Source organism: Bolinopsis microptera, chromosome 7 (genome assembly GCF_026151205.1).
Source record: "Bolinopsis microptera isolate Bmic1 chromosome 7, MBARI_Bmic_1.0, whole genome shotgun sequence".
NCBI classification, from domain to species: Eukaryota; Metazoa; Ctenophora; class Tentaculata; order Lobata; family Bolinopsidae; genus Bolinopsis; species Bolinopsis microptera.
In genome coordinates, this window is record NC_087078.1 from 15,033,959 (window position 1) to 15,055,366 (window position 21,408).

General features: G+C 38.2%; 1 protein-coding gene across 1 annotated transcript in view; it reads left to right on the forward strand.

The window, feature by feature from the left end:
* The window catches only part of LOC134817729 (rab11 family-interacting protein 4-like), a 45,718-nt gene extending 36,356 nt beyond the window's left edge, over window positions 1–9,362 (forward strand). The window contains exon 14 of the mRNA XM_063826974.1: window positions 8,371–9,362. Within this exon, the coding sequence (XP_063683044.1) occupies window positions 8,371–8,466 (96 nt within the window). The 3' untranslated portion in view covers window positions 8,467–9,362. The remainder of the gene's footprint in view (window positions 1–8,370) is intronic.
* Window positions 9,363–21,408: the final 12,046 nt, after the last annotated feature.

Sequence of the window (21,408 nt, forward strand, 5' to 3'; positions counted from 1 at the left end):
ACTGCTGTTCAGGTGAGCAATATTGAGGCGCTTACACTGCCGTTCAGGTGAGCAATATTGGGGCGCTTACACTGCCGTTCAGGTGAGCAATATTGGGGCGCTTACACTGCCGTTCAGGTGAGCAATATTGGGGCGCTTACACTGCCGTTCAGGCGAGAAATATTGGGGCGCTTACACTGCCGTTCAGGTGAGCAATATTGGGGCGCTTACACTGCCGTTCAGGTGAGCAATATTTGGGCGCTTACACTGCCGTTCAGGTGAGCAATATTGGGGCGCTTACACTGACGTTCAGGTGAGAAATATTGGGGCGCTTACACTGCCGTTCAGGCGAGAAATATTGGGGCGCTTACACTGCCGTTCAGGTGAGCAATATTGGGATGCTTACACTGCCGTTCAGGTGAGCAATATTGGGGCGTTTTGATAGGACTCGCGTTTAATTTGAAGTAATACAAACTGGAGGTGTAACCTACAGCTAGTGTAACGTACTATAAGTTTTTAGCAGAACAATGACGCCTTCAAATTACTACTGGCAAGGCAATGGTGAAAATAATATGTGTTTTACAAGAGTAACGAGCTGAGTAGCTCTATGAAAAGATATTGTTCGGCGGATTTCAACACGATATTAACATTAAGGAAACTAAACCCCCTAACATTATTTATAAATTCTTATTTCGTACCAATACTGTCAGTATCAGCGTAAGATTAAGAATGTAGTGACATAACCAAAAGTAAAAAATCCAATTAGGAAATAAGGAATTGAAATATAATTAGTACAGAATAAAATACAGTATCCACGCTCAGAAAGTGTGATGCATAATTTCTACAGCTGAATTAATATTGCCAGGTTTCAAAGTATTTCTTTTAAGAATGCACTCAGCCTTTACGAGAGACTCAGAAATTAAACTTATTACTTGGAAAATCCTGAAATTTCAACCACTCTGTGAAACGAAACTCCCAGTTAACACATACAATATGAGGGAGTGGTTAATTTTAGCTTAAAATCTTTACTCAGGAGACCATGCCGCAAGTATTCCGCTACAGCTTAACCACCTTAAGTTTACTAAGACTCATTCTAGACTGGTAACACCTGGTTTTTCTAATCTATATATGCAAAATCGGGCTACCTCGGCACAGTGTACTGATCAGGACGCTATTTTTTTGAAAAAATCAAGTTTCCTCCTCAAAGTCAAATCTTCACCTTTTTCATCGAAAAAAAAAACTTTGTTGTGCTGAAATTTAGCTACCACTCACCACGTGCATTATATAAAAATACCACGATTACTCGGCTGACATGAGCATTATGAACCTATGGGGTGGAGTCATCACTTATCTACAGCTAATGCTCTGCTGAAACGGACTTGCTCCAAATTTCCCTCTGTAGCTGAACAATCTGCAAAGCGTTATAAATATAACAATACAAAGAGGAGCCCCTGTGTTAAGAGTTATAATATCAATAAAACCGGAGACAAAGCTAGTTGCTACTGTGTGCTGGCAGCTGTAAGTTGGCCCATAATCCTAGGAGTAAAATCAGCTGCGTTAAATTTCACGACAATAATTATAATTTGTGATAGTGTGTAGCAGATGCCAAATCACCAGCAGCCTTCATGCCAACAGACTAAATCATAGTGGTGAAAGCACTGTGTGGGTGGTACAAATATACTCATACAAATATTATGGTACAAATATACTCATCTGAACACAGGTGGTGATGGAAAAGCTGGACGGTCAAAGCAAACTCAAGATTTAACAAATGTCGTGACATGTTTTAAGATTGGCAATTATATTGTGCCAGGAATGAAAATATCAATTTCAATTTCACGACAATGAGTATTTGTTAGTTTATTTAACTTGCAACAGCTGCTTTATAAGCTTGGATGTTGGGCTACTGGCTGCTGGCCATGCTGACCTCACAACGTTCACGTACTTTAAGTTTACCGCTGCACTGGCAGGCCCCCATGCAGTGGTTATTATTAATATTAAAGATAATATATTGATTAAAATAAGTTCATCAGAAGATGATTGGTGACGGAAAAACGTTTTAACTGTCTCGTGACATGTTTTGAAGATGGTTATGTCATCTTGGTTGGGCAAGTCAAGCAGAAGCAGATTTTTGTTGTGCAAGATGATGGAAATTGATGGATTTCTTGACACCAAAGTTTCTTCAGAATATTATTATACTTACTTATGTCAAGTTAATAGATTATTCAGCGGCTCACTTTGCGTTCATTCGCCCTATAAAAGCATTAAGATCATATGGGTAGGCTTTATAAAATATCGTTCTGGCTAGAAACCGACCGGTCTGGGGGTTTGGCTACCGGACCGGGTCCCGGGAACGTATTTACAGTCCGACTAACTGTATCCATACCCTATCTCAAATCTCAACAAATTTTCTGCTCTGCGAGCAACGCTCGCTGATTTATCTGATGTATGAACACAGCCAGAAACAACTTGGAATAAAATCAAAACGTCCATTCCAAGAATTTACTGCGCCCTGCGTAACGCAAATAAAGAGATTATTCTAGAAATAAAACCAAAAACCCAGCTCTCACAAGTTCGTGGCGTCTATATAACCGAGGATAATGTCCATCGGTTTTCAAACGGCATAATGGCCTTTGTTTCAATCCTTGGTATTAAGGGCGTTAGCAACGGGTATTGCCACAAGTAGGAACCCTCTGCTTGCAACGCTCATACATAGCATTGTTTTGTCATTGGTGTGGGTACCTGCTTTGACTCCTTTCTTTATGTTATAAAAGAAATCTCACATATATCTAGGTTTTAACATTCAATGACAGATTACAAGTTACCAAGAATTCACTGTTCACTTAGAGCACTGACTGGATGCCCTTTATTAAGGATTTAGCCGGATCGGAACCGGGTGCTTACAAGAGGAAATTTGAGGCTGCTGGAAATTACTGGAAAATAGAACTAAATCCTTATTTTAATTTATTGGACTTTTTCAATTATAATACTAAAAGCCACGTGGACACAATAAGACAGTGTTTACAGTCTGACTGACTGTGTTCATGCCCTACTTCAAATTTTAACCAATTTTCAACCAAATAAAAGTTAGAATTCTGATATGCATTTCAGAATTTTAGAAGAACTTTAAAAGACATTTTCTGTTGAAAATATTGTTCCTAGCCGAAATTATTGCCGGTCAAACTCAAAGTTCATCACAAACTCAAAGGTCGTCACAAGCGATTTTCAATCGCACGCCCTGAAAATCGAGTCTAAAAATCTATCTTCTCCTACATTTTTTGAACAATCAACTTGAAACTTTCAGGATATGTTTGAAGGACCATTTAGGAGATTCCTTTTTATCAGAATTTTAAGATATGCCTTAGAAAATTTTTTATTCGATTTTGAAAATCTTGGACCTGAAAAATCGTCTAAAAACGAGGTCCAAACTTTAAAACTTTCTAAGGCCAATCTTAAAATTCTGACAGAACGGAATCTCCTAAATGATCCTTCAAACATATCCTGAAAGTTTCAAGTTGATTGCTCAAAAAATGTAGGAGAAGATAGATAAATTTTAGACTCGATTTTCAGGGCGTGCGATTGAAAATCGCTCGCGCAATACAATTAAGCATAAGCGCTGACCTTTGACCGGCAATAATTTCGGCTAGGAACAATATTTTTCCATGGGACAAAAAATAGCTGATAGATATCACTCCCCTCTATCAGAAACGACTATAAAGTCAATTTCGAGAGAATTTTCATAAAGACCCCACCTTGCCCCCTTAAATCAAACTACACACTTGCTCTTACTCATAGTAGAGGCTCTTACGGGCATTGTCTGCTCGATACGTTAGGGACCCCAGGTACACCTTACTAGACGTATTTTTGACCGTAGAATCGATTGAAAGTGGTTTTAAGATGATTGGACTGATTGTTCTGGGGTAAAATCGCAAAAAACCGATTTTTGGGCCAAAAATAGGCCAAAAAACCATGTTTTTTGATATTTTGAGCAAGTTAATTTTGTTGGCATGTCGGCAAAACTTGCATAAAGATAGCTAAAAGACAGCCGCACAAGATTGTATAAAAATAAAACAAATCCCTCTATTTGTTCTGAGGTAAAAATCCAAAAAAGTGGTAAAAATTTTGACTTTTTTGCTTGAAGTTTGAATAATTTTTTGCAGTTGTATTAAATCAACCCAAAAATAGTCACATCGTGTTTGCCTAAATTTTTCCTTTCCGAGAAGTACCCACATCATATACTTTATCGAAGTTTGAATATTTTCACTCCGCAAGCGTTTTTGCCAAATTTTCGACGCGCACTACGCGCAAAAGCATTTAGTTGTTATCAATTGGCACCCGCGCGTTCATCATAAATTTCAAACAGCTATAACTCAGCGAGATTATGTCCGTTCTAGCTCATATTTTCACACTAAATAGAAAATAATGTGATCTTATTGCTGACAAAATATGAATATAATTACTCTATTTGCCTTAGAGTAATAGACTGTCAAAGTTTAAAACGCGCATTGGTATAGCACGTGACTAATAAGGCCAAATTTATACTTCTTAACATATTATCGATCCTTAGACATCATACTATTGTGTCCAATTAGCGGTTAGGTCTCTAAACTCGTAGCAGAAAACACGTCTTTTTGCCCGTAAGAGCCTCTACTATCAAGAATAGTGCTGTAAAAATGAACAAAGAAAGCATGCTCCTCAAACCCGAGCCATAAAAGCTGGAGGAAGGTTGTAATACATATTATTAACTCTCTCCTAATACTCTACGTAGCTTAGGTACGGGCTGCGAGGCAAAGTTATGCTAAAATATCTAGCTTCATTCTGCTTTTATGGCTCAGGTTGGCGAGCAAGCAATCTTTGTTCATTTCCACTGCACCATTTGCATTGTGTAGTAAGAGTAAGTGTGTAGTCTAAGTTACACACTTTTTATTGCTGGAAAGCTCATACTCGAATAAGTACATTGCATGGTTTTAAACATATTGTGCTCGGAATAGTTTGAAGTCTTTATTTACAAAAAATCATATAGCAGTTTAGTAAGAATCAGGACTCAGTAAAATTATAAATGGTTGGCATGAAATATATTTCAGGAGCAGGGCCATCGATAACAAATTATATAAAAAAAGAAAAAATTAAAATTGTAAAGACGCAAACTAAATGGGATTAAAGACATATATAACCAAGAAAGACATTTAAACATATACACCAAATATTATGTCCTGCCCATGACTTGACAGGACGTTCAGTGATCACCACTGCTCTACGCCAGTCAGAAACCGGTACAGAGCCGCTCTTCCCGCCTACTAACTAGCTACTAGCTTGCTGCTAAATCGCAGCTCACTTAAAGATAAGCAATCCAAATTTCAAACCGGCTGCCACCCAGCTAGTGCTACTTAAAAACGGCCACTAACCGGCCACTAACCGGCTACTGGCCGGTTCCTGGACAGCTTCAAAGCAGGGTCGATTTTAAAACTCATTCTCTAAACCGATGCTATGTAAAGTAAAAGAATAAGCCCAAGAAGAAACGAACGACAAATCATATGATGGTATAATTACTCAGGCTCTTTTGATGATATTTATATCATTGAAAACCCCGAGTAATTATACCATCAATAATTGTATTCTGTCATTTCTTTCCGTAGAAATTAAAAGGCACAAATCATTAAGGATGATTCGGCATTTAAATGCACTTTTTATTACGAGGGCACGCAATTTCAATGCCTAATTCAACTGAATAGTAGAATATGTAATACGGCACTATAGAATTGTAATAAAGCCATCCTTATTACAGTCCTCATAACCTTATTCACGTATATTTCTTCGAATTTAAAGCGGCCTCTTGAAAATGTTTTAAAAGCCAGTTATTAATTCAGTATCGGCTCAAAGATTTTAGATCTCCGAATTCCACCACATTCAGCCAGCTGATTTAATGTTAGCTCTCGTGTGAGAGAAGGAGAAGAGAAATAGACGCATACACAATGCACAATACACATGGACAGTGACAATTGTGTATACTGTATAGGCTCAAAGCTTATCTGTGACCTAAAAAGGCAGCTCATACGTTTTACATTTCCTAAACTTGACTATTGCAATGAACTTTATTAGTATGGTTTACCTGATTTTCTTCCAAACTTCAATAAGTATAAAACTCCTGTACATTCACTTCTTATTTGATGGAAAAGCCATAAAAATGGGATGGTGTCACTTCTTTTCTTTAAAAAAAGGCCCACTTTCTTCCAATAAGACAAAGAATAAAGGTCGATCGGCGTCTACCTGAGTGTCGTGATCAAAGTAGACCTCGTATATGCTTCAGATAAATCTGCTGCAGTGCATACTACAGTCACAACTCACAGATATGCAAAAAAAGCACCACTAACTTTTTGAATCTTCCTCAGAGTTTTGTTGGCACTTTTATACCGAAACAACTGCAGTCCCCTAACTTTTACCTTTTTCTTGATTAAGCGGTTAGTAAATTACAAACAAAACACGCACATTGCTATCAGGATTATTAGATGACAAAGTCAAACTGAACAATAGATTTCTTGCGCGGCGAAAAAGCATTGTAAGGAAAATATTAATACACACAAAATCAAAATATTTTTGCAATTATGCCCAATACAAATAGTCATGGAAATGAGAAATGCATTGATGCTTTTGTCAAGTGTGAGGTTGGGTCGTCATTAATATAATATAAGGTAAGTTGCGGTAGATGTTGGCGTGGTTTATACCAAATATCAAGTAAGATAGGTTCGAAAAAAAGTAAAATGAACCAAATAAAACGTAACTGCTGATATTCTGATATTATTAAAAGCAACTATAACAGGGACGGTAAAATGATTTATTGTTTAAACAGAAACCAATACCTACGTCAAACACAATTAAACGTACTAAACTGCGGAGTCTAGTATAATTAAAGTAGAATCCTGATTCAGGATGTTACTGAAGATAGTAATGAAAATGTTTTAACACCTCAGTACTGTGTATTACTACAGCTCAACCTGCTCAGTCTGACTAATTGGGAATTTAAACTCTTGATAAAGTAGAATCCTAATTGACTTGTCATGTGAGGGAATGAATCTAAAATAATGAGATGATGATTGAAGAAATAAGTAAGAACCGCCAAAATACGGGTACTTGGAGCTGATGATATAAACATAAATAAACAAACTCACTCTATCTAGCTTTAATATTACAAAACCGAGTTTTAGAAGCCGAGAAAAGAGATCTGTCACGTGATAACTGCACGTGTGCTAGAGGTTAAGGATGGGAATGATATAATTACGTTATAGCAATTCCGCAAATTTGGTGGTTCAATAAAATATAATCGTCAATATAATGTCATTAAAGAATCCGATTTAAATTCAAAGAAATATACGTCGTAAGGTTATGAGGATCGCAATAAGGATAGCCTTATTACAATTCTATAGTGCCGTATTACATATTCTACTATTCAGTTGAATTAGGCATTGAAATTGCGTGCCCTCGTAATAAAAAGTGCATTTAAATGCCGAATCATCCTTAATGATTTGTGCCTTTTAATTTCTACGGAAAGAAATTACAGAATACAATTATTGCCACAAATTTAATGGTTATCGGTACAGATGGTTGTTTTAGAAACCGTCGGTTTACAGGAATAGGCAAACAACAGCATACTTGTGCACGTATTAACTGAGTACTGACGGAGGACGAGAATCAGAAAGTTGGCAAGATGCCGAATGCTCTGGGTCTAAACACTTTTTAAACCATTTTAATAAAATCTTGGTAAAACCCGGGTATTTGCTGAGGAAAGTTTCTGTTTCTTTGCCTTGAAACTTTAAAGCAAGACTCGTGCTGCACCTGGTAGTCCCGGCCGTAACCTTGTGCCAGGCTGTGCCTGCTGACTAAGTCTGCGTTAAAGATGAAGTCTTTGGAAGTTTTATCAAACAAAAGTTTAAACTAGAAAAATAACACGATATTATAATATAACGTCATGTGGAAAGTAGATTTTAGGAGATTGATGTCGAAGTTAATTTCATATTTATGCCAAACCCATTTGCAAATTAAAGAATGGGAATTGGGAACTGTACAAATATTAGAATACTTGAAAGTTTAAAGTGCCCAAGGAAGCTGCAAAGTTTATCAAGTTAATATAAAGTTTGTTAAGTTCATTTAAATGAAACGAATTCCGCACTTCAAAACACCTGCTACCAGACTTCCAGAATGTGAACCAACTAAAATCCGGACGTATTTACCAGTTAACGTTGCTATTTTAATTGACTAAATAGGTGAATTTAAAATTTTAGTTTTAACGTAAGAACTCATAAATCTGCAAACTCTAATTTGTGGAAAATTATCGATTTAAATTTAGTTAACTGTCAGACGATGAATTGCACTTTAGCTAACAGAATTCACTTTCAGAAAGATTACGGAGAACTCAGGTCGTACGTTGATAAACTGCTGATGAACATTATAGCTGAGGCCCCCCACCTGCTCTGTGTTGATAACTCCTCTTGAGAAGATAAGAGTGTGCAAACTGTAGCTCGACTCTCATCGAGTCGAACACAAGATGTTTTACTGACTTTTCTTAGATACGGAGCTGTGATTATTGTGTCTTTTCGTTTCTACTGAAGGGAATAACCGAGGACTGAAGGGAATAACCGAGGACTGTTGTTAGGAGATTCCAGCCTCGATACCAATGCTTGGTGCAACGTTTATGTTCATTGTCGCTGAAATATTTTTTATCAAGGCCAAGTTTTTAATTTAAAGTTACTGATTGATTCAATTTAATTCACCGGTCAAGTTTTGATTACGGGATTAGCAACTGATATCTTTACAGAATTACGACCAGAAGTTGAATCAATTTATTTTATCGAGGGATGTTAAACTTTAGAGCTTTATCTAATTTATTTATAATAAACTCCACAGTTTTACGTTATCATTTCTTGGATATAAACGAGCCCGATTATCATTTATGTAAGCCCGGTTTGTTTTATTAAACTATCCGAAATGTAAGATTACAAGATGAATGCACGTTAAATATAATTTTGTGGATTTAATTTATTGAAGGGATAATCCATACTCATAGATAACGCCCACCTTAGGTATAACTGCACAAGACCACATCAAATATAAGTTTGAACTTCCTCCTTCTGCGATTTGACTGAAATTGCAGGCGATTTCAAATTATGTCTAGAGGAAAATTAATTAATTATAAATTCAAATGCAAAAATATATTAATATCCGGTTTACAATTGGACTTTGACCCTTTAATTCCCGATGTTACCTCCTTCCAGATGAGGCTAATATGAGTTATGGACGAACCTTACGAAGTAGCACATAGCTATAGATTGTTTTGCCACGTTGTGTTTATGTCAGTGTACAGATTTTTGTTAAATTTAAATTTTTGAAAATGACCCCGTTTCACTGCTTATAATCCCCCTGGAATACGGACAACTTTCCCTGATTTATTGATTTTTATCAGCATGATTTTTAATTAAATTCTTTCCGGGCTGTTATCGATCTGATACTAAAGTTTTAGCTGTCTGTGTTCGGACCCCAAGGTGTCCCACACGGTACGTCTCGATTGCTTCCAGAGATAAGAATCGAGTCTGTCCACTCAGTTGTCACTTCTCCAGATTCCTCAGACATTTGTTAACCACGTGTATTTCTCAGCAATTCGCAACCTTGGAAACCTCAAACCCGGCACCACCACCGAATCACACCGTTATTATTGCTCAGGGCAACATTGACACTTAATCCACATTTACTCAGTTCTCATGACCCCCTCTCTCTCTCTCTCTCTCTCTCTCTCTCTCTCTCTCTCTCTCTCTCTCTCTCTCTCTCTCTCTCTCTCTCGCAAAGTTATCATCACTCTTTAGTAATAACTTTGCGGAGAAGCGTGTAAAGAGTCTTTACACGCTTCTCCGCAAAGTTATTACAATATTTAATGTTTAACGAGATTAAATGTGTCTGAGCGGAATATATATGTAAGGCATATGTTGTCCAAGAGATGGGTATGTATGGAAATTAATAGAGTCACGTCACGCCTATATGCATGGGTTAGATCCTCATGGTCTGCAGTCCTTATCAGGTCCGGTCCTGGAACCATACTTTAGGATACTCCAGTCGGTACTTCCTCACCACTATTTCGGTAGTCCACGTTTTTCCGCCTCGCACCCTTTTCCGTTGATGACACAGTCAGGTCAATCATGCCGATTGCAAATCGTTTATCAGTTTAACGCCGATCATTGTTTCACCGTGAATTATATGATTATGACACCGTTATATAATTATATTTATCTTATCAATTGGGGCCAACTCGTCAATTACAAAAAATTGTGAAATCTCTGATTTTCTCATCTCTCCTCATCGGAGGTGTCAACAGACCGGTCATGTTCACCCTCCAAGAGTACCATGGTTACTCAGTATTCTCCCCCCTCCTCCACTTAGTAGTGACTCGTGCGTCATTTTTGTGTTGGTTGGTCCTTGGACGAGATCCGTTTTGCGTGTCAGTCTCCGGTTTCAACTATTATCTTCACTATAATTACTAATTTGCTTATGAGTATCGGTTCGTGATATACGATCACGGTTTTGCGTGATAGTGTAGTTGAACTTAATCAAGGTTTAGCTGGTTGCTTTGTGTTCGTTATATTCTTGATGTGGTTGAATATTTCTTTGAATTTAAGATTTATTTCTAAGTTTTGCTGTTTTTGTTTTCTTTATTTACCCGCGTGTCTATACTTACTCCTTTTCTGATGGATTATTTCCGAAAAATGGCGCCTCTTGGACCTTGGTTAAATATAATTGGTTTATTAACTTAAAGATAAAAGTACCGAAACTCGAAAGTATAATGTTTTTAGAGGTTAATTTACTGAAAAGTTCGACAATAAAAACTAAACGATATATCCCAAAATATGGTGGATGTTAACTATGTGCCTTTTTCATTTTGTTGGTATTGGATAATTGTGGAACACAACAAGAAAATTGATAATAATCTTGTGCGAGGGTAGGGACCCAGATGTCGTTTCTAACCCAAATAAACTTTAAGGAGGCTTCTCATCAGTAGCCGCACCTCCTTACTCGGTATTGGATAACATTATTAATGTTATTATCCAATAGCAGTAAATAATTATTAATTTGCATGTCGCTTGTCTTATTTAAAACTATAAGACGAAAGAAGTGTGTATCACTGATCAACAGAAAAATATTGAAAATATTTTTGATCAATGATTTTTCATTTTAAAACAATCATATTCGATCATATAATCCATCGCAAACAACTCATACTAGTAGCAGGCTTACTTGAACGAGTTGAACGACCACTACAAAAACTTACCATACTGGCCAGTAAATTTTTCGCCAGGCCATCTTAAACAATTAATAAAATTGCGCGGGAGCACGAGATTTCGGTGAAACCAATCGGTAGATTGTATGGTATTGGTCAGTGCTGGGTGCCATGCGACCATGCAGCGGCCCGGTTGGACTAATTGGTTCATTGCCAGAGTTCAACTCATTGGATTCTCCTCGTAAACGCTACAATTCGGCCAGAGGTTCAATATATTGCATCATTAATCACGATCTCGGGGCACCAGTCTTTGCCGATGTTCTCTAAAATCTTGGCTTCAAATTTCTGCGGAAGGTGGAATGTGATCCGTTTAAACTGCTTATCTCAGCCTCTGATAGTGATAGTGATGATTGAAGGTCGACAGCTCCATCAAACTAAGGTTTAAAGTAGGTTAATTCTTTACCTATTTATTTAATGAGCTATTTCAAGTCACAAATAGCAGTTTCTTATCTCGTGACAGTTCTGGGGTTAACAAAGTGTTTGTACTTACCGGCCCAAGTGGTCCCGGATGAAATATAAACCGGGACCATATTAAAAATCATATGCTCGGACTCGGTTGTACTGGTAAGTTGAGGTAAAATTATGATTCCTATTTTATAGTCGTGATTTATACTTGTAGTTTTTTAAGTACAGTAAAACCCGATTTACCGCAGTAAATAAATACAGAGTTAAGCCTTAGGAGAAGAAAAAGCCGCAATTAATCGGGGTCCACAGAAAGTCGGGGTTACTTGCTTAAAATGGCCAGCAAATCGAGTTTGACTGCAGGTAGAACAACACTGCACAATCGTCTGCGTAGTTATCGTTAGTCAGCAGGGATACCACTGCCCGTGTACTTCCTGTTCCAGTCTTGTTCCAACGTTAGATCAACCTTTGTAGTTCCGACGCGCACGTGACACGCGCCAGAGCACGTGACACGCGCCGCACGTGTAAACTACCCCACGTGACCCTGGAAACGACCGTAAAACGAGGTCACGTGGCCCCAACAACAGGATCACGTGCGCGTGTTGCTTGGGATTAGTGTGGGAAAGTGGCAGCCCTAGTGGCGGCAGCTCCCTCTACCCAGCTGGATGGTTGACTCTCAGACTTTCCTGCTAATAATTGGGTACATTTATTATATATGAAGTATATATATGCGTTATAATTCAGTGTGCAGGAACAAGCTGCTCCTTGAAGTGCTGTGGTACGTGTTTCAGTATTGTCTCCTCATCTCCTGTTAGTCCTTCTGTAAGTGTTATACGACTAGTATAGCCAAACTTAACTGTTTTGTAGTCAGTGTTATCTGTTTTACAGTTTGTAGTCTGAGTAACAGCTTTGCAGTCAAAATGATCTGCTTTGAGCGTCTGTTTTTGCTGTTGTCACAGTCTCATAGCGTGGCAGCCTCACTGGATAGTTTAGTCACGTGATAGGTAGGATTTTGTTTTCGTAATAACGATTGTAATAACGATTGTCAGGTTTCGTTTGCTGGTCTCTAACCTTTTAACTGCATTAACTTATTAAGTCTACAGATCTGACGAATTCTACGTTTCTTGCAACACTACTTGCCCATCAATTTGGGTTTCGTTTATAACTCGTTGTAACTTAACCGTAAAATTGGATCGAGCATATCATTGTTTGTTTTACAAATGTGCTGGGTTACTGATTTTTGATACTTAATACTTATGGTATCAGCAAATTAAAATGATCTGCAACTTGGGTAACTTGCTGTCTTTAATTTGATATAACTACATCAACATCAACAATGTCGTCACCAAATTTAAAACCATTGCTACAGTATCCTTATCACGAGATGCCGTCACCACACTTCGATTTTGAACTAGTGATACAATATTCAACTCACGAGACGTCCACATTCACGGCACGCCGAGCAGCACTGCACAAAATATAATATAGAGAAACCTGTACGTGCACAATGTGTTTAGTCACGGTGAAGTAAGCGGTTCTAGTTAAAGCTTAACAAACAGTTTAGTAGTTGTGTAACCGCATACTCTTTATAATTAACGGCTCAAGGATTACAAAGGATTACAAATAAGCAGTTTTAATTGGATTTTGCTTCATAAATCTTATTAGGGTACCAAACTGTGGAATTTGTTGAATCGACGCGATATTCTCTGAAATCTTGCTGTCTTTTCCAGGAGGAAAATACAGTTTCGCTATGTGACTCCCAAACTGTATACATTTTTCTCACTTTCTCGGAACACTTTATTCTTTTAAGATAAACTAGGGCATCTTCTGATTTTCTTTATTATCTTGTCCAACATTGCAGATGAGATTTAAAGAAATCTTGACTGTGACAGGAGTATTTGATCATAAAATAAAGCCGGGCACATATATGGCTTGGTAAAGGTTGCACCTTCACAGAACATATTTTTCTATTAATATGAAATTCTGATTGCTTCTTGTTTGACTCAATAAATATGCTGTAATGATTTCCAGATACGTTACGACATCCAACGTCATATCGTGACGTAAAACATAGAAATTGGGCTTTTAAAAGTCTCTTTAATCATCAAGCAAATGTTGTTTATAGATCTGAAATACTGGATATAGTGGTGGGGAATGAAACCATATTTTTCTCAGTATTGAATCTATCGCTCTAGTACGTGTTTTGAACGTAGTATACCACTCATCAACCCGCTAATATGAACTGCATGATTATCTTCACGACACCGTTTCGTTTAACTAGCCACCTTGTATCAAACTTCTAGAACATACTATGTTACAAAATAAGACTACCCCGTTACTTGCTATCGCTAGTAACACTGAAACTACAGCAGTGACTCTACAATCTACATGCAACTGCTCTTCCGATTGGAGAGTCTATTAAAAGTAATAGTACATATTGTAGCACTAAATAATAATAATCGTTAAAACTCGGCCCTTTTCCCATGACCGGTTCCTCTTCGCCAACGTCCAATCAGACCCTTCCACTTGTCTTTCTCGACCAATCAGAAACGAGGAAGATGTCCACGTGTGACACGAGAATATGATTTTTGCGTAGGAGTAGTACTTGTCGATCGGCCGCGCTGCGGGAACATTAGTTACAGCTATCTTCGGATCATATGCATGTTGGGAGACCGGATCGTTATAATATTGGAAAACAAGAATATATTTTCATATCGTTTTGCAATATTTTCTTTCTCTGGATTCTGGAATTATAGGCCCTAAGGGTGGGTTGGTGCGCTGTCCTGTGCTCAGAAGGAGTGTGCGCTACTAGTACTAACGTTCAATTTATTGTGGTTGATAAGTGAGGTTCGGAAGCAAAAGTGGTCCGTTTTAGTTTCCTTACCACAATTCATACTCCATCATTTATTAACGTAACTTTATGACGAATTGAAAATGGTGCTGTGTCCGGTATCCTTTATTATCACACCGCAATTCATCAACCTAGATTAACCTAACTACACGGTCAATTTATTGAGGTTTGGTCCTGAGATTCGGATGCAAATGTGGTGCACAGTTGTAGTAAAGTTTTTTATTCCCAAACCACAATTCATCCTCGTAAATTTAACAATTAATCGAGGCATATTTTTATCAGTAGGATGCAAAAGGGGTGCCTAATCTGTGACATAGGTTGTTGTTATCTCACACAACTTGGATAAAGTCTTATCAGTAGCGTTTAAGTCTTATCACAACTCCTTAGTTTTGATAAGAGGTATGAATTCGTTATTAATCACCTCTACTTGACGGAAACTTTTGCTACTTTTAAAGAACAAATTTAGTTCAGCGCACTATATTTTATGGGGTTTCTAGTCATGTTAGCACTTATGTTGTTTCAAATTTTATCAACTTTTTTTCTAATTAGCGGCTGGTATTATAACGAATGTATTAGCAGATATTTTAAGGCTATTCTGCGTTGTGTGACAGACTCTACCAATTACTACCTAAATACATGGTCTGCCCCAGGGCATATAACTATAAGGAAGGGCCTATAAGAGTATAAGGAAACCACTGTCACATGTCAAAACAAATACGCTGCTATAAGGGGCTCTCCTTCATTATCTCACCAACAGGTAGCTGTGTAGCTGATAATAGGGGTAGGTGTAAGCTTCTTTTCAAGGACCTTCAGGGCCTTCCTAGGCCCTGATAGACCACTGATTACAGTTAGCTCTCTACTAATCTACTAATATGGTGTGCTGAAGCTGATAGTAGTGGAAAGGTAGGGCCAGGTAGGAGAGGAAGTTGAGCTTGTGTTGGTGGCGGAAGTGGGTGTGTATAGTGCGCTATAGTGCGATGTTATAGTGGAGAGCGGAGAGAGTGGAGCCAGCCAGACTACCAGGCAATTATAGACTGAATCATTAGCAGTGGCATGTCTAGCTGTTCTGGGTGTAGTGCTGCAGGTCTGCTTGTTACATTTGCAGGGTTAGTTTGGGAGGGTATATTTTAGGTGGTTGTGGTGCAGTTGGTGAGTATGTCCAGTTTATAAGAGAATACCACTGATATATAACTTAATAGATAGTGTCTGAACTTAGATGAGTGACGAGTGAAGATCTAAGACTGATTTAACAAGGACTGCTTCATTACCGAAGCCCCTCAGACTGCAAGTTCAGCCCAGTCACTCCCACTTGTAATATGGTTATAACGTTCTATCTATTGATTTGAATGACCAGTACTTTAGTTGTAGTTGTCATGGCTAGTGGAGAGTTAGAGGTTTTGTTACGGGTACTGATTGAGACACGGTGTGGTGTGGTACCAGGTTGACTGACCCTAAACCCCGGGTCTCAGCCGATGTTATAACCAACTCCCGTCTATTTCAGGCTCATGTCAGACCATTGATTTGATGAACCACCTCAGATTTACCATATTCTTTTTATGGCAGGCTGGACCTAAATAGTTTTTCTCTTAAAATTCAAGTTTCAACCGCATCCGACATGGTCAAGAGCAACTCTCCAACCACTCCACTCTGTCCACCTCATCCCCCAATCAGAACCCAGCTCCACTCCCACGTGACTCCCCGCCCTCCAATACCACTCCAGAACACTACCCACGAGACCCTGTGATGCTAGTCCGAGCTAGCCTAGCTCGGGTTACAGTCAGGGTCGGTCTGACGCCCCTGATTACCCGCTCTGAGGGACGCCGCTCCGACTCTAGAGAGGGGTCCTAGCTATTTAGTTCATTCGGCAGACTTAACGTGGTCCTCTTTTTTAGTACGTTTAGCCAGATGTTCGGGAGATCGGCTGGACTTAGTATCTGGGGGATTTTCCTGGTTTTGTTAGAGGTGATTTGTGTGAAGGAAGTGCGAGGTTGGGTGGTCTTATTGGTGTAGTGGGGTGATCGGACCCCTTCAGAGATGTTCCTGCACTGTTTAGCTTTTCTAGAGTTTCGTCATTTAGATCTAACCTTACAGTTCCTGTTTTTGCACTTAGTCCGTCTTTAAAGAGAGCTGAGATCAGAGATACTAACTCTAATTTAAAGCCGATTTATTTGAGCGCGTACAGGTGACCTTATATAATTATCAGCGGTGAAAATCCACATTTCACATTTGTGGGGCCATAACTTTGTCGTTGTCTTGCATTCTCCCGAATTTGACTTAAACGCTACTCCCTCATGCAAAAAACAGTCCATGTATTGTGTCATTGCTAAGTTTATAAACTTAGAGACGCTCTGCTCCTCATAAACCATTATATATTTCACAGAAATATTTTATTTATGAGAGACCGGATATAAGGGTCGAGTATACAATTACAATCCGCCACATTATATACTCCCCAATATAATGAATAAAATGTAAGTAAATTCTTAAATTCAATCCTCACGACGTCCGATCACACACTCAATAAATATTCAATAAGTAATCGCAAGCTCTTTATACATGCATGAATAGATCAACGACAAATGTATGTTGTTTATGGTTGTATTGTTGTCAGAGTGATACACGTGGGCACTACTGTGTGTGACACGCCCTTAATACCAGGTCGACTACCAGGCTAGTTCCGGATACAGATAACTTCTTTGTTTGACCTTGGTACTAATCGATTACTCATCGGCTAATCGACTATAGATATGTCAAATTTCCTGCCATTTTCGTTGGATCGCCAATATTTCAAGAGTTAATTCTTTTTAGTTTTTTTTGTTCCAAAAATACCCATTTTGGTGGAGTAAGCTGCTTACATTTACCACCAGTTTTACCTGAATGCGGTCAATGACGACATATTTACGATGTTTTCCTGAATCCATCACTTTAGTGGCTTCGAATTCTTGCAGAATCACATCAAGAAAAAGGAATTTACAGAAATGCTAAAAGTGTAATCGAGCTGTTTGCGCTGCAGTGCCTTTTTAACTTAATTTCGTGTCACTAACACAATATTTTGTGACCGTATGTGCGTTGATGCTGCTTCAAACTTGATTTTTGATAAATATTATTATTATCCGAATCAAAGTTTGTTATTTGATACCCTAACATGCCTGTTAAAATTCCAAACATGTATGTAATACCTTATTATACCTACAACTACAATAGAGGATTGAATTAAGCACTCAAAACCCAGCCTTCACGCTCTGCGCTCATCTGCATCCTGTAAACTATCTTAAAGTACGTGTTCTCCGCGGTATTTGACGTAAAAGTACGTATTCCTCATATTATTTGACGTATAATATATCGAATCCGCGGAAGTACACTGATAGAAAGCTTCAATCGGGGCAGGGCTCATACCAAATGTATATTACTAGCTGTAAATATTGAATATAGCAATTAGAATGCTGGTACACATTCCAGAGTTAAATCACGCCCTCTCTCTCCCCAGCTCTGTAGTTGACATCTGTTGCCCCCGCGCTCTCGTACCGTTGTGAGGAGCTTCACCACTTTAGCTCGGGGAGTCATTATTATTATGTTGTTCTGTAGTTATAATGTTGTGTGTAGTAAAGTGGTGGGGTGTGGTCTTCGTTGTCGGTTGTGTTCTTGTGTTCTTGTGCTCTTGTTTCTTGTGTTCTTGCCGTCTTGAGGGGGGCGGGGGGGGGGGGTCGTTGTAGTGTTTGGTGTTCTTTGTAAAGATCTCTTTAATTATGTTTCTCAGAGGTTAAAATGTTTAAATAAGATCATTTTATTAGTTTTCCACAGAAATATTTTGATCAGAGAGAGCATTGGGTTTTAAAGAGCAGTTGTCATGCTATGCTGAGTGTCGTGGCAGGTGGATCGTATGCAGATCACTCTTCATATCTGTGTGTGTGTGTGTGTGGGGGGTTGTATCGTCTTGTGGTTTAAAAACGGGAAATGGCTCCTACTATTTCGGTCCCTTTTGAGAGGATCTATTTTGGGAATCTGTCTGCTTGCTATACAGCTGTCTTTCCTAACTGACCATGAGCTGAAATCATTGAGACGTGCGAGTTTTGCGGGCTAAATCCAACTCTAATTTCTATTTTTAGTCCCGCCTCTACACAGATTCTAAAAATTTAACGTGTCACGTGACGAGTTAGAATGCACTCTTGTGCCCGGATTTAGATTGATGACTAAGTATCCTTTGAGGTTGTTTTTAGAGACACAATGAATTGAGGGCTAGCTTGCCAATGATCTGTATTCCACACTTTGGTTTACCTGCGTGTTAAGTCTTTCCGTTTAAATAGCAGACTGTTGCGAGTTTGCACCCCCTCATATTTTACACTGGGTTATCACTTGTGTGCTTAATTTAGATTCTAAGAAATCACCTTTTTGAAGAGCCGCGCATTTGCATTTTATACTCTCCCTTGACAGAATAGTATTTTTAATATTTATTATTTACCCTTTGATCCATGCACTTATTATACCCTAAATAGTCATCGCAATTACTCTAACCCTCTTGTATTTTATTCACGAGACGTTGCTTCTACATTTTGTTAAATAAATCGGTGCGAGCTCGCGTTATTAAATACATCATGAAGTTTACTCTATTTTAATAAGTATAAAGTTTGCCAAACTAAATAGTTGCTACTTTAAGTCTTTAATGTTACTTAAAAGTTTGAGCCGGAAATCATTAAGTTTCTCTAACGTTGAGTTTGTTTAATTATTTATATAAATGAATATTAAGTAATGGCTTTTCTTAGCTTCCAAATTAAATTTTTAGGACTGTGCCGCTTACTATTAGTATTTTTAACTATGCCAACATATAACACATACGCCAGTTAGGGGAGTTGGGACCTGTAGGTCACTTTAGCCGACACCATCAGGCTGTGTAGGTTTGTGTTCTGTGTAAGCAGTGTAATGTACTGGGTACACCGGTACACCGGTAGGTAGTGTAGTGGAAGTGTATGTGGAAGTGTATGTGGTAGAAGGTATGTGTAGCTGTCTCCTTCACCCACATGCCCGAGCATGTAAATATGTAATACTACTAAGTTATTTTTGTGTTTTGTGCCCGAGTCTTGAGGCATATCTTTTCCTCCTTCTCAAATCTCAATAAATGATTTCTCTGTTCACTGTAACATGTTATTTTATGTTAGATTTAGCTTCGTTCTGTTGGGTTTTGTTTGGTGAAATCGTCTATAAATATTTACCTGATTGATAAATTAGAAGGAGGTATTTGAATAAGTTAAAAATGCGGTTTATGCGGGTTTATGAAATTAGATTTCACAAGATAAAGGTTTTACAGTGAGGCTCTTTTTATAGATGTGGCTGATTATAAACAATTTTTACAGTTACCAGATGTAGAAATACTAACGAGGTCTTCAGTTTAACTACAACACGTGAGACACTAGTTGTAGTGAACCACTAGCCAGACACCAGTAGACTTCAAAGAAAGTCTCCATAAGTCTTACCCTCAATTTGCTGTGATTTCACTTTTTGTGTTTGCATTACTGGGTTTTGCTTCAGATAGTAATTAAAGGATTTACCAATTAAGTCTAATTCTACTTATTAACAGAACAAATTCCTCCATTCAATGAGTGCCTACTCAACCGCTAGCCACTTTAAAGAAAGACTCCATTCAATGCACTTAGCCCAGAATTTGCTGTGGTCTCAGTTATTGTGTTATTTGTGGTAACTTGCTTCTTCTTTCGTTGGGACATGGCCTGAATCCTATTGGAATTTTTATCTGATGGCGACTGTTTTCTAAATTTTCTTTCCAATTCCATCAGTTGTTACTTTTGTTCAAACTGCGAATCTGTGATTCTGTTCGATCATTTGAATGTGAATAATGTAGTGTAGTTATAATTCCAACTACATTTCCAACTTTCAGCACTTTCTAACCTCTTCCACAATTATTTCAATATTAATAATAGATAATTTTAAAACATTCACTCGATTCCTTGCTGCTTGGAGTCCAGTTTATACATGATACATTCCACAACTACAGTCCCTGGTATACCCAAAAAGGGCTAAATACCAAACACCGTCAGTTTTACGTATCTTTTTATTAATTTCCCAAATTTTCGATGATGACATCTTAATTCTTTATCTTGATGATAATGTGATATATTCTGTCCAATGAATAATGTACTGTCATGGGTAATTAGATTATCGGAACACCTACTTCACAAGCTTACCCATCACATGACAGAACACACCACTCTTTGAAGTCTACCCCTCCTCAGTACCTCCCTCAGTTAGATGTGTTTTGTGTTTAATTTGATCACCTGGCACGCTGCCAGCCGATGATCGAACTGGTGAATGTTAAGTCACGGTCATGCGGTTATTATTGGATGAAATGGTCGTAGATACAAGATACGAGGGTATCTGATGTACCAAGATATTTTAATCTCATGGTGATGCGGTCAGCTGGTTTGTGGTGAGAAAGTTTTACTTTTTGGCTCCAGATTTTTCTCATCGAAAAGCCTCACCTTTTCTTTACAAATTGACAGTAAAAGGTTTATGCAGCGAACAATGAAAATACTTCAATGATCTGCCTAACACAGATTTAGACACTTAACTCCAGACCGTTTGATTGATATAAAGTAACGGCCCAGTCGCAGATTTTCACTATTTCTGATGGAGATCCGCAAGGTCGTTATCGTCAAACCCTGAATTGAGACTGGGTAAAATTTCATCTTGAATCTAAATTCAATCTGGTGTGGTCAGCTAATGGACAATGACACAACAATCCAGAGACTGATACTTATACTCGATACTAGTATCCAGACTGTTTTACCGTTGAGAAGAGTGACCAATAACCTGGCACTATTACCTCGCCGCTTCCGCTCAGCCATGACAA